General features: G+C 43.7%; 1 protein-coding gene across 3 annotated transcripts in view; it reads left to right on the top strand.

The window, feature by feature from the left end:
• Positions 1 to 14,272, top strand: part of lrp4 (low density lipoprotein receptor-related protein 4) — a 119,031-nt gene that overhangs the window by 71,644 nt on the left and 33,115 nt on the right. For all 3 annotated transcript variants that reach the window (XM_061061543.1, XM_061061460.1, XM_061061617.1), the window contains exons 3-6: positions 2,728 to 2,844; positions 9,723 to 9,836; positions 9,945 to 10,061; positions 11,289 to 11,417. In XM_061061543.1, the coding sequence (XP_060917526.1) occupies positions 2,728 to 2,844; positions 9,723 to 9,836; positions 9,945 to 10,061; positions 11,289 to 11,417 (477 nt within the window). The remainder of the gene's footprint in view (positions 1 to 2,727; positions 2,845 to 9,722; positions 9,837 to 9,944; positions 10,062 to 11,288; positions 11,418 to 14,272) is intronic.

The following is a 14,272-nucleotide window of genomic DNA, read 5'->3' as shown; positions in this document are numbered from 1 at the left end:
TTCACCAGAAAGGAAACATCTTGATTTTTTGAGTCTAATCAGATTGTGAGCACTTTAGAAGCTTTTAATGCCAATTTCCATAACATAATAAAAATAAAAGGCATGTGTATCAACTGCGGCTGATGTCTGAATATGATCCAGAAGATGGGACAATATGACATAATTAATGGAACGCCAGCGGAGCAGGAAATGGACCAGAATGCAATGTGTTATGCATCTGACGCAAGCAGCTTGTGTAATGTAACACCATCAGCTTTGATGTGGTTTTGCTGTGGCATACTTCAGTCAGCGCTCTTGAGTTCAAATATAGACATCATTAAAATTGTTGTCAGCCTAAACGTGGCGAGCTCGCAGACCCCTCGGTTTCTTTTGATGCTGAAAAGCATGATGGGAGATGTAGGATGGAGGCAGGTGACGGACAGTAGGTGAGAAGGAAAAAAGACATCTTACAGAGCGATTTCCTTGAATGCGACACACGAGCAGTGAACAAAGTTAAGGTTAGGGAGGCTCTTGTGTTCATGAATGTGTATGTGTGTGTTTGTGTTTTTGTGTGTGTGTGTGTATGTGTGAGCCTCAGAGGAATGCAGTGGTAGTGAGAAGAGCAGCGCTGAGCTGAGCAGAATCAGTGTGATAAGAGGGATCAAAGCGCCCGGAGACCTCATCAACCTACCCAGCATGCTCCCTGCTGATCCACCTGATACCAGAATACAGGCCCCACATACTGCATCACTGTGTGTGTGTGTGTGAGTATGGGTTAGAGAGAGAGAGAGAGAGAGGTAGAGAGAGAGTAGTTATTTGCATACATTTAGCCTCTCTCCCAATTTGTATGCCTAAACAATTCTGCACTGCTGACGAGTGTGTGTTTATTTAGCCTGCGCAGCCTGCGACGGTTTGCTTATGTCTGCGTGTGTGTATTTGTATGCGCGAGTGTGTGCATGTTAACACTGGGCTCACTTTCTCTTCAGATAAGCTGAATTATTTATTGAAGTGTTGAGAAGCAGCATTTTTTGTCGGTCGAGGCCGTTAAATCTGCTGACGCCCGGTCAGAGATTCTTCAAACTGTTTTCAGTTTGACACTGTGAAAATATTTCAGACGGTGTGAAGACTCTGCTGACAGCTTCACGCAGCAGCACTGGCTAATGTTGAACTCCAGCCTTGTTTCACTTAGACTTAGATCTCTACATTGACAGCGAGGAGGGAGAACTGAGAGGAGATGTCATGATCAGGCTTTTTAACAAAGATGCATCCTCCACAACTCTTCTAGCTCCTTCCTGATTTAATGTTGCAGTCAAACATCGACTTTGATCAAGAACAGAGGGCAATGGCTTCCTGGAAGAAAGGCAAATAAATGGATACATACAGAACACTTTTTGCAGAAATGCACTATGCTAATACAGCCGAGCCACCAGTGTGGTCGTGTAAAGTAGCCAAAAAGAGGGTTCATCAGAAGGTGAAGAGGAGAATAAAGGGGAGACATAGAGGGACGTGTTGGAAGTGAGAGGGTTCTTCTTGTTTCCCTCTTTCTTTGTGTTTCTCTCTGAATAATGTAGCATCCAAGCAGGGGTATGTGGGTCAGTGGGGCTTTACTTCCCCAGGAGACCAGAGCCACACCCAAACACACACTCTTACTTAATTCACTCACTGAGCCCCGACTCGCCCGCCTGTCTGCCTCGCTGGTTAACTCGCAGCGTGACGTCATCCATTTTTCATAAAGTCTGCGATGCTCGCTCAATATTTCATATCTGCTATTGACAGGCCAGTTAGAGTCCACTATAAGGAGCTGCTGCTGCTGCCCCCTCCTCCTCCTCCTCCTCCTCCTCCTCCTCCTCCTCCTCCTCCTCTCAGTCCCTCTCGGGCCTGTAATTAAATTAGCTCTGTCTGCCGATGACAAAGGGCCAGTCATTCGGGCTCTGCTTAGATAGCAAGTAGCTGCACTTAAAGCGGATATGAAGTTAAGGAGGAATGCGCTGAGCCGGGCTCGGTGCTGCTCCCTCGGTGTCAGGGTAGAGAAGGTGGGCGAGACGAGGACATGCAGGTCCGGATCATGCTCCCGGGCCGGGATCAGCTGACACCAAACAGAGAAAAAAAAAACTAAACTCTGTCCTTCAAACTCTGACCTCTGCTGCTGCCAGCGGCCACAAGGAAGTGTTGACTGTAGAGCCTGTACATGTCTGTGTTGGATCGACAGTATACTTCATTTTAATTACCTCTATGGGGTCAACAGGTAGAGATTGTATTTATTAATGTTTGGCAGAAAAGTTTGAATTTAACGATTAATGTCTTTACAAAGCAAAGAACAACATTGAATACTTCTCAGGTCGAGTTGACAGGTTTGAACTCGAGTCGAATGAAGAATTGATAAAAAGAAGATTTTTACTCTGACAGACAACAATCAAACAGGCAACCATTCACATTTCAAAGGTGGAAGAACACAGATATTTAACAGCATGTTGTTCAGTCTTTAGGAGTACTTTCTTATTTTAAACATGGATAAATAATCATGTTTGGTGATCTGGTATTCCACAGGGTTTACATTTCTCGAGCTCTGATAAGATCCAACCTTTGTGTCAGGTTCAAATGTTCTATCAGATCTTTTCAACATCTCACAGGCTTGGCACACATGACATCTCTCCCTCCTTTGGCGACACAGTTTGTCTGTCTTTTGTTTCTGTGTTTGTTTGTTTTTTTCGCTGACAGATTCGTTGTCCTGTCTTGTTTCATTTGCAGTGCTTCCCACCTGCTCTCCGCTGGACTTCCACTGCGACAACGGCAAATGCATCCGCCGCTCCTGGGTGTGTGACGGAGACAACGACTGCGAGGACGACTCGGACGAACAGGACTGTCGTGAGTACACTTCTCTCGCGCTCTCTCGTCAAGACAAACACACAAACAAACGGTGGCAGTCGCATCGATACGCATCGCCTCGCACAGACGCACAGTGTGGACCCGCTCTGTCAGGCTCGGGGGAGGGGGGGAGGGGGGGAGTTATTAAAGTGGACAGATGTTTGAGGCGGCCATGTGCACTGAGGTGTTTGTTTTTCAGTCTGAAGGAGTAGACTTGCTGTCACACTCAAAAACATGCACACACACTCACATTGAGGAGGGGTCAGCACTCCCACGGTCAGCACACAAGACATTCTCTGACCTCTGACCTCAGTTTATCCTGCTCTTCTTTTGATTTGTGTATGTGTGTGAGTGTGCATATGTGTGTTCAGGTCAACTGAAAGTACCCCTCAGCAGAATGTGTTCTGCACAGGGAGAAGTAAGAGTGAGAGTCTATTCCTGATGGTGTTTTTCTGCATCAACCAATTGCGTACTACTGGGAATGTGTTGATGTGTGTGTGCTGTCATTTTTCTAGTGAGCTATGGGTGTCAACACAGCGGGGTCCTGAGACACATTGCTGGGATGTCGGACAGAAAAGAAAGAAAAATTGAATCCATTATCTAAAGCTCTTTTCACACGTGCACTTTTCCGAGGAAAACTTCATGTCCAATAAGAGAGTATGACTTCTTCTGTGAGTTCTGAAATGATTGTACAGTGAAGGCAGACTCAGAGGGCAGAACAAACACCTGGCTGAGGGATTGTCACCCACCTGGAGGGGGGGGGGGGGGGGTTACTGCCCTTTGTGATGTCACAAAGGGAAAATCTCCAAACGGCCGGATGAGCACACATTTTCTGAAAAGTGGAGCAGGCAGAAGACGGAGAGGATGGACTTTTTGGGGTTTGACGGGCTAGGACCACATCGAAAAATATGGTAAAGTGTACTTTGCATAATACCAGAGCTTAGGATCCGATTAGTTCTGGCTCAAATTAGATCGATTCAAATTCAGGATTGGCGTTGTGAGGTTTAAGAATCCACCATGTAAGTGAGAAGGTTCTAACAAGTGAAGAACTGCAAAGCTGTGTGTTATTCCACGAGTCAGGTTGGAGTTACAGTGGATGGTGAGAACAATTCATCAACTTTCAATCCCTGTGTTTACTCTGAAGGTTCTGTGAGAGAAGTGTGACGGTGCTCAGAGGTGCACCAAAGGTCTGTCGGTCCATCGCATTGTTGCTGTCAGATCAGTGACTTTAATCACACTGAACACTGTGTGTGCGCGACAGGAATAGTTTCAGGGTGTGACCTGCTCCCGATGGAGACAGCACACATGGTGGAGAGCGTCAGACAGTCGCTCCATGGACATTTTGTCTAAAGATCAATACAGGGTCTGTTTTCTCTTAAAGGACTGTCAATCAAAAATAATCAGCAACATTCTCACATCTATTATTACATCTGTTATTATCTGTTTAGTTGTTCTGAATCGTTGATTTGATAGCTGTTGGATCGTTTGAAGTTTATTTTCGAGCTGGTATGACTTCCTGCCCTGAGGTGCAGCAGAGAGCGATGAGGTGGGACTTTGAGGTGTTACGTGACGTCTGACAGGAGTTATTCTTGTTCTTTCCTTTAGATTTGGTGACGCTAGTTTCGTGACGCTCTGGATTTAGATAGATTTTTCAGTCAAGTCCAGCAGCTTTAATTCCTCTATTATTGAATGAGTGATCTGCAGAATATGAATAGCTGTTATTAAGGCAATGACTCGATTGATCCTGTGAGTGCTTTTTAAAGCTGGTCCTGGCTGATTAAATATAAGGAAACGTCTTCTTTTCTTTGTGACTCATTACATTAAATTCTAGAGTTTGTGGATTTCAGACTGAATAAATCAAGAAGCTGGTTTTTAAACTTCAGTCAGTTGTAAAAAGTTGTAAATTTTCAACATTTTGTGACAAGGCTTGATTAATGGTGAAAATGATTCCACAGGTTAATGCATATGGACTTTACACTATTATCTGGTGACAGGTAATGTTTCCACCAGACTTGATATGAATCCACTGAGTTCTTGTGGAGATATTTAAGTATTGTTGAACGCAAGTAGCTGTGTTGATGTGCTTTAAAAAAAATAGAAAGTTAATACTCCGATTCTCGACATTGGTTTCGTATTAATAGTAACATCTGAATTAAAAGGGAGTGTTTGCGTTCCTTCTCTCCTGAGTGTTTTTTCTTTTCCGTCCGTCATCCAGCGGCGTCTCCTCCTCATCTGATGACCCACATACTGTATCGGCAGCCAGACATCGACTCACTTCCTGACGGGGGGTCTTGTCTGCTGCAGCCGCCTATGAATTTTTCATCTTCATGCCCAGTAAATTTCTCCTCCTCCCCTGTTCCCTAAACTGCTTATTATTTCATGCTTCTTTCTCTCTCTTTGTTTCTTCACCCCCGCTCTGTTTTTCACCTCCCAATATATTTAGTCTCTCCCCGCGATGCTGTCGTTCAGATTTTTATTATTTAGAGATGGGGAGACAATCCTCCACGCTCGGCTGGAACCGAAGTAGTTGTCAAGATTTTGAGACAAGCGCAGACTGAGGTGTGTCTCGCTGTGGGTGTGTGTGTGTATCTGAACATCGTAGATTCTTCAAGTAAAAAAAACAAAAAAAAAACACCTTCTCAGCACACACATAAATGCAGGCAGCCTTGTAATGACTTTAAGCGCCCTTTGCCCTTTGACGTTTGACTGCTGTGTGAATGATGAGCATCTTCAGGGCTTGTTGACCTCCGACCTCCTTCTGTTTACCTCGTTGATGGTAACGGAGAAGGGGGCATGGGGGAGACGGAGCCTGGGTGAAAATCAATTATTTCTTACAAGTTGAATAATAGATAAAATGAGTGCATTTGTCAATAACACGGGTAAAATTACATTTTCATTTGGACCCACTGCAGGGCTTTTGTGTTTTTAATTTTTGTTTCGGGGGAAGGGAGGGGCATTCTGGGTGAGGGGAGGTCAGTGGGGGTGATTCATCGACCTGCTGGAGGAAACTAAATTTCGGTTGCTGTCCTAAAGGGTCAGAGGCCTCGTTCTACTGAAACCACACATTTGCTCTTAACCGCAGTTGAATTCAGCAACAGAAAAGAGAAGAACAATTACATTACATTTCAGTTATTATAAGCTTGTTTTACTGAAATTGACTCCATTTATTAACAATAATGTGTAAAGTGTGGATGCAGCTTGGCATCATGTATCTAATAAGTTGGGATGCACCTATATATGGGTTCAACATCGGCTCGACAGACAAATATTTTTGGCCCGACTGATGTCAGTAGACCTGTAGTGACGCACCAATTTATTATTTGTAAGCTAGTTTACCTCACCGCCGATTCAGAGAAGAGCTTTCATGGTCAAGCTTGAAAGAAAAATGTCGGCAGTGTTGCAGTCTTGCTGTTTGTTCTTTTGTTTATCTTGTAAGTGTTTCAAACTACAGGTCGAACTAATATAAAGCCAACCATTCTCATTATAGCATCGTAAAAGAAGACTCTGTAGCTTCGTCCACCACTTCTTCATGGTTCTTTTTACAGCAGGCTATGCCTCCTGAGGACCGCTGAGGAGTCTCTTGCTCCAAACTTCAGGGATTTCAGGGGAAGTCTGACTGAAATTTTCAGGCGTGCATATGTGTAAACATCTTAAGAATTAAACTCAGGGATTAAACTTTCCCCTCATTTGTTTATTGGCTACGTTTTAAAGCAGGAAGTTTGGTGTTTTGCCGTCCCCAATCCAAGTTTTTTTTCCGCCAGATGTTACCAGAAGAGTGTGGAGCAGAAGGGAGGCGAGTTTACCCAATGCTTAGCACTAGATTATGATCTAATTCTAGATAAGCATTAGATTATCATCTAATTAGATTACGATCTGATGCTAGCAGTTGCTTAGTTGCCAAGGTGCATCAGTATTTCATGAACAAATTAGCAGCTGCCTCCTCCGATTGTCTTTTAGTACAACCAAATGCGAAACAAAGGCGCCAAGTAGCAACTTCTCAACCGCAGTTGGCCAAACCTCAAAGTTTACCTGCTTCATCATCAACTTGAAACAATTACAAAATGAACATCCTGCTGTGTTAGAGAAGACTTACATTTAGGGATTGAGACCAGGAACTTGTTAGGAGAATGTGCACTCAGGGTCTTCGGGTCATTTTCTCATCGAGTTCTAGACAATTTGTGGATATTTTTCAATATTTTTTGACGTTTTTATAGAATCAGATGAGTCGCCCCCTTCTGGCCGTTAGAAATAATGCAAGTTTAAGGCCTTAGTTACACTTGAAAGCTACGTTCTCTTCTCATACAGTCTATGAGTAATAGACACATACTCACACAGGCTGTAGGGCCTCGTATACTGTAACATCACTCATCTTAGAAGTGGAGTTTTCCTCCAGAGCTCTGTGATGCTGCAACACACCTGAGAAAAAAAAGATGAAAAATATCTCTGAGATGAAGAGAAGCTTCATCTTCTTCTTCGTCTGTGAGCGTCTCTCTGTTTCTGTCTCTCCTTATCTCTCTCTCTCTCTCTCTGTTTGTCTCAGCCGTCTAACACTCACACACTGCAGTGATAAATTATAGATCACCTCCTGCCAGGGGCCATCCATCATTGGTTCTCCTTGACAGACCCGTGTACTCGGGCCCCAGGCGAGCGCGGCTGAGCTCTGCCATTGATTTGTGGTTGGTAACAGTAGAAGGGGCACTGTGTTTCTGAAAATCCATTCAGAGTTTTGTCAATGGAGGTGTGATTAAAGAAGCAAGGTGGAGGAGTTGTTTGGATAAATGAAAGGGTTTGAAAGTGAAATCAAGTCAATGTCAGCGAGCAGAAAGTCCACTGGAGGGAATGACTTGTGTGTGTCTTTGTCCTCAGGGCTGCTGCTATGAATGACAAATGTGTCTTTTATCTGAAGTGTCAAGATTAGCTGTCTCTAGAAACAACATTTTCTCATGAACAGCAGCCAGTTTATTTAAGACAGACAATGAAACAGGCTGGTGATGATGACGTTGAGGTTTTTAGTGGATTAAAACTGTCCTGAATCCAAACTAGTTTACATGAATGGGACAGGAGATTTGTTAAGAAAACGACCTGAGCAGGAGAGCTTGGACCTGTACACTTTTAATGTTAAAGCATGTACATACTTAGTGAGTGGTTCATGTATTATTTTATTGTCACAGGTTTTAAAGGTCAAATGTATTCTCCTTTCAACCCGTTAATAATAACGGGTAATAAGTAATAATAAGTCTCAGAGCTCCCCAAGAAATGTTTCTTGTTCTAAATCCACTCTGATCCTGTATTTGATCATGTCTATAAACCCCTCTATTTCAGCCCCACTAAGAACAGGCTGTTTCTGTGTCTGTAACTTTAAATGTAAATGAGCTGTGTTTGACCATGCCCCCTCTCTGGAAGGGCTTGGGTGGCTCGGGCTTTCTCGCTCCGTGTCATTTTGTTTACGGTGAGAAGGCAGACTCAGAGGGCAGAACAAACACCTAGCTGTGGGAGAGTCACCCACCTGGGGGGAGGGGTTACTGCCCTTTGTGATGTCATGAAGGGAAAATCTCCAAACGGCCTGTTTGAGCACACATTTTCTGAAAAGTGGAGCAGGCAAAAGACTGAGGGGATGGACCTTTATGCTAATTGGGCGGTTTGTAGACAGACTAGGGACTCATATTACTGTTAGAAAGACAATGCAGAATCATGACTAACACAAAACAGAAATCCTTCAGCAGCGAATGTACAAAAAGAAGATTTTTACAAAGATATTTAGCATTATTAAACGCGTAACATGTGCACACGGCTCACTTATGTAATGTGTATCTTTGCACAGGCTTCACCTGAACTGAAACGTTATCTGAGTGATGCAAAATGACAAACGGCGAGTAATTATAAGTGGGTTATATTTACATGTTTTTGGACACGGCAGAGTGCTTCATTATCGAGTTTCTGTGAGTTAATAGCTTCTCTCTACAGCCGGCTGTGGGATGGAGTAAACTAACCTGGAAGAAGAGTTTCAGAAACTGCTGACCAACCACTTCAGTCTCAGTTTGCAGAACTTTATGGTTGAACTACAAACACCTGCTGAAGATTTTGAATGGCTGTCATGTCTTCAGCACCCTGTCTGGTTGAGCCGAGTATTCAGAACACGCCAAGCGTACAGCGAGACTCTGGAAACAAGGATTATACTGAAGTTGTGGTTTGGTATTTGTAGGGATTTCTTTTCCTTTTTTTCCACATTGGAAGCTTGGCTTGTCACTTTTCTGTCATGCGTTGTGACCAACGTTAATTTCAACTCACCACAGCCTTTGTTTCCTGAAGGACCAATCACCATCATTTCTACAGTCGCCAATTATGGTTTTTTAGTTTGATTTGTCTTTGGAAAACATTTGTTACATGGCTTAGAAAGTGCTGTATGAAAGAAGGTATTTTTATACCACATGTTTTCCCTCTGATCAGTGACTGTGACAGCTGTACACACACACAAACACACATACACACACACTCAATGATTTCCTTGAACCGTCCTCCTCACCGTGCAGCAGTAGCTGTCGGTCAGATGATTTTTGTTTTGAGATTGAACCACAGGATATTCAGTGTGTGAGTCTTTGAGCTTTAAACCTTCACCCTCGGGAGAGTTTCGGCTTGTTTACGGAGAGAGAGAAAAATCACTTTTTTTCTCCTCAGCTCTTTGCTCTGAGCCTGACATGAAAGGTCACCGTTTCCCCTCGTGTCAGTGCAGCTGTGGATGTCGTGTCAGCACAGCTCAGGAATGGCTGCGTCTTATCCCAGTCTTGTAAAGTTTGTTGTCTTTGCTCTCTTTGCACCCTCATTTATTTGTACTCGCTAACATCTATCTGTCATTTTTTTTTCTTTTTTTGTTTCTGCAGCTCCCAGAGAATGTGAGGAGGATGAGTTCCACTGCCAAAATGGTTACTGTATCCGCAGCCTGTGGCACTGTGACGGTGACAATGACTGTGGGGACAACAGCGATGAACAATGTGGTGGGTATACTAGATACATGCATGAACACCAGCATGAAGGTGCACATTCAGTCACACAGAATGTGCATAAATATGACTTTTCATTTTGTTCCTTTGAATCTATCTCAGACATGCGTAAATGTTCCGACAAGGAGTTCCGCTGCACGGACGGCAGCTGTATCGCCGAGCACTGGTACTGTGACGGAGACACGGACTGCAAGGATGGATCGGACGAGGAGAACTGTCGTAAGTTAGATCGAGTCGATTTTCTTAACTTGGTTTGGAGCAAGTGTGGGGGGGCGCCGATGACCTAGCGGTTATGTTGATTATTTACGGAAGCTATAGTCCTCGTCGCAGCTAGTGTAGGTTTCAATCTGCCCTCGGCCCTTTGCTGCACGTCATCCCCCACTCTCTGCTCTCAACATGTCCTGTCTCTCTTCAGCTGTCTTGTCTAATAATGGCAACAAGGCCCCAAGAAAATGTAATAAAAAAGAGCAAGCGTATCCCAAAGATTAAAAACTGGATAATTGAGGCGTCTCTCATAGCTTCTGTTTGTTCACATATTCCTCACAATCTCAAGTTAAATTAACCTTTAAAAATCAAAATACATTATTCTAAATACATACATGCAGAACTCTGAACAGTATGTTAGTTATTCAATTCAAAGGGGACTAATGGCTCCCTCACATTAAAGGGGACATATTATGAAAAATCCCCTTTTTTCATTGTTTTTCAACATATATTTGGGTAACCTGAGTGTCTACTGACCCACAAAATGTGAAATAAACCCATCCAGTCCTTTGTTTGAGGTCTGCATAAGTCTTACAACACAGAGAAAAATGCTCTGTTTCAAATTTGCTCTCCTTGTGACATCACAGTGGGATTCTTGTAAAAAAAAAAAAAAACCCTCCCCTCCCCTGGTATCTCCACCCATGGACTCCACCCCCAGCCTTGAACAAAACTTTGCCCAGGTCCGCCATTGCATTTAAAGAGACACACACACCAAAACGGAGCGTTCTGAGAGGGCTGGTTTATTCAGGGTCACAAACCTCCTCTGGTGCTTGATTCATGTTATATTTTGACCAAAGCACAGCACAGATGTTTCATTTAGACCACAGGGGGACTGTTTGAAAAGGTGGGAAAGGGGGATAATATGTCCTCTTTAAGGTCTGTTCTCTTTATCCTGCAGCATCATGACCCTTACATCTTCAAGAAGGAGCCACACCTTGTTACCGAGCAGCTGCATGTGATCTTAGACACAGTAATGGGTTAATGCCTCAGTGTGTAAGCATGTCCACTGTCTCCACGGACAGCTGATCTTCTTCATTCAGAGTGTCATTTCTGACAGGCTCAACCGAGAAACATTGAAGCTTCACAGAACCTTAGACAGCTGTGCCATCTTTTCCAGCATCTGTTTTAACACGTATTCATGTTTGTCTGTGGGTGTGTGTGTGTGTGTGTGTGTCTGTGCAGCCTCAGATGTGATGGCAGCCACCTGCAGTGTGGAGGAGTTCCAGTGTGCATACGGCCGCTGCATCCTGGACATCTACCACTGTGACGGAGACGACGACTGCGGCGACTGGTCGGACGAGTCGGACTGCTGTAAGCTGTCAATTATTCATACGCAAGCACATGTCAAATATTCAAAAAAAAAAAAAAGATCCAACATTTACTTTAGACATTTGACCCCGAACTCACCAAAAGTTGAATCAAAGTTCATCCTGAATGCGGGCTCTATTTGAAAATTATTATCGGGTTATGAATTGGAAAAATAAACGTCCTCACTTTGAAGATCTGAAATGCAAACCTGGTGGAAGTCAAGTACAAAGCAAAGCATATTGTTACCGAGGAGTTACTGATCCAGCCTCTCCTCTCACTCACAGTGAACTTCTGTAATCTGCTCACACATAGATACACATGCATATACTTTCTAGGATCCTCGGCAGCCCTCCTGGCTCTCACTGAAACAGCGACTCATGCAGTCGAAGAAGACAAGTCTCCTTTGGGAGATCAGTCTTCGGGTTATAGCCAATAGAGTCAAGTTCAGTTTCTTCTCTCCCGCTGGCAGACGTCCTCCTCCCCCCTCTCAACCCCTCCTCCTCCTCCTCCTCCTCCTCATTCTCTAACTGGTTCCCCTCTCCCTCTCAGTTGACCTCGATGGCATTGTTGCACATGTGTCCCAAAATAGAGAGTCATCCTCCTCATGTCCTGCAGCATGCTGCAGCAGTTCAGCTGAAGTTTAAAAGTTCAATTTGGGATGATCTGAAAGGGAAGTCTGTGTTCAGGCGGACATCATTTTAGTGGTAAAAAACCAAGTCAATCTGTTCCAAACATACCAACATTTGGATATTGTTGGTGTAAAGTCATTTTGAAAGAGACGGACACGGCTTCAGATAAGTATTTCCATCACTGCATGACCTGTTGATTATTTTACTGACTCAAAGATGTATTTTTTTAAGTCTCTAATCAGTCACAAAACAAAGAAAATTCAAAACTTCTCTCCCTGAGCATGTCCAAAACAACTTAGGATACTCAGTTAACTGTACACATGTTCGTGATAGAAAACATACGGACACATCCAGAGAGTCAGGTCTGGACTTTGTCTTGAGATGCCCTTCAGCACACATGAGGAGATTGTTCTGTGTTAGACTCATGCGCCAAATACTGGAGATACTCAATTTTATTGTTTTGATTCAGGAAGAAAGTGTGACTTTTTGATCCAGTAGATGTCGCTCCTTGAGCACCAGCATGAAACCAAAACAAACTGCTGTTTGGCGACACCTCCGCTATTCTTAAGCCTCCGCTCTCCTCCAGAGACACACCTCCAACCCCTCTTCACTCACGTTCACACAAAGGAGTTATGTATTAGAACTCACCATAATTAAATACCATTAAGCGCAAGCAGCAGACAAAACTGTCCTTTGCTCGAGCTGCAATCACCTGTGTCCTGCATTGTTGTGTTAGCAGGCTAATGTTAGCGCTCTTTAGTTATCTTGTAGCTTTACATTGCACATAAAATGACCGTGATCTAAAGACACTTACGTGACATCCAAATAAGCAGTGAGTATGTTTTTGTTCTTTTTACTAGTCAAGGCCGTCCCGTCCATGTAAACATGATGTAAACACGGCACTGACAACATTACAGCTGGAGGGACTCGTGCTTCTTACTCACTGTAGACAGTCATGACTCAGAGAGACATTTACACAGGATGTACTTGATTTCTGCTGTATTTATGTGTAAAATGTTGCACATTCTTCCTTTAAGGCAAGATGTGTTATCATGTAGAGCGTGCAGGAGAAGGAGGACGACACATCCGTCCTCGTGTGTTAGAGCAATAGGCTATCAAGTAAAATGTGGAAAGCAATGTAAAATACAAAATCATCAACTGTTCCCAAACCTTGGCTCAATAAGACATCACAATCTGTACTTTAAGAGCTGGCAGAGTAAAGTGTACATGCTGTAGAATATAAACCACTTTGACATTTTCCATTCTCACATACCACTACTTCAGAGATTGGCCTTTAGAAGTTTTGGCTTACAATACTGGTGTGAAAAGGTTTGTGATACAAAACTGAGGAAAAAAAAGGCAAATCTTCAAACTTGAAAAGCTTTGCATCAGCATCAGATCGCTCACACTGGAAGCATGATGAGGGGGACATTTGGTAATAGATAATCATCTTGTCCATGTGAGGACATGGTTCTTCAGGTGCTTTAAAGGATGCTCTCAGTGTTCAACTTCTCAAACTGTTGTCTCATCCCGCCGTTTTGTCTGGCCTTCACGTCGGTGGTCGTCAGATTGGGAGCTCAGGAACAGCTGCTGTTTGCAGACCCCGGCTTCACAGCATCTGTCAGCACTGGAAACACACTGTCTGTTAGATTGTTTCTCTCACTGTATCTTTTACACACGCTGCGCTCTCACACACACACACACACACACACACACACACACACACACACACACACACACACACACACACACACACACACACAGAAAGTAAAGCCATGGTCCTGATTAACACACCCGATCGTGTTTCGGCCTCCTCGCTCCGGAGACGCTGCACGCTGCTGACAAATCTCTCAGCATCTCCCTCCTCGTTCCCCCCGTCTCTGATTTCTCACATGTTCGTTTCATTCGCTCATTGTCTATAACCGCCAACCTCATCTTCCCCCACTCTCTCTCTCTCTCTCTCTCTGACACACACACTCAGAGTCATACACACACCATGCACGGTGGTTTCCCTCTTTGATCTGTTTATCTGCAGATAAGCAGAGCGTCAAGGTTTTTTCTAACATTCTTTTGGTCATGTTAGCCGACTGATCTTCTCCGTTTCTCTCTCATCTCCACCCACACCCCAAGTTTTTTTTTTATTGCCAGCCCAATTTTAAGGTGTTAATCTTTATTTTTGGTGGAAAAAGTTTAGCTGGCATCAAAGCTTTTAAGATGTGAAGATTGTGA

This window comes from Labrus mixtus, chromosome 1, assembly GCF_963584025.1.
Source record: "Labrus mixtus chromosome 1, fLabMix1.1, whole genome shotgun sequence".
Lineage (NCBI taxonomy): Eukaryota > Metazoa > Chordata > Actinopteri > Labriformes > Labridae > Labrus > Labrus mixtus.
Note: the sequence above shows the minus strand (reverse complement) of the source record. Positions and strands in the feature narration are given on the sequence as shown.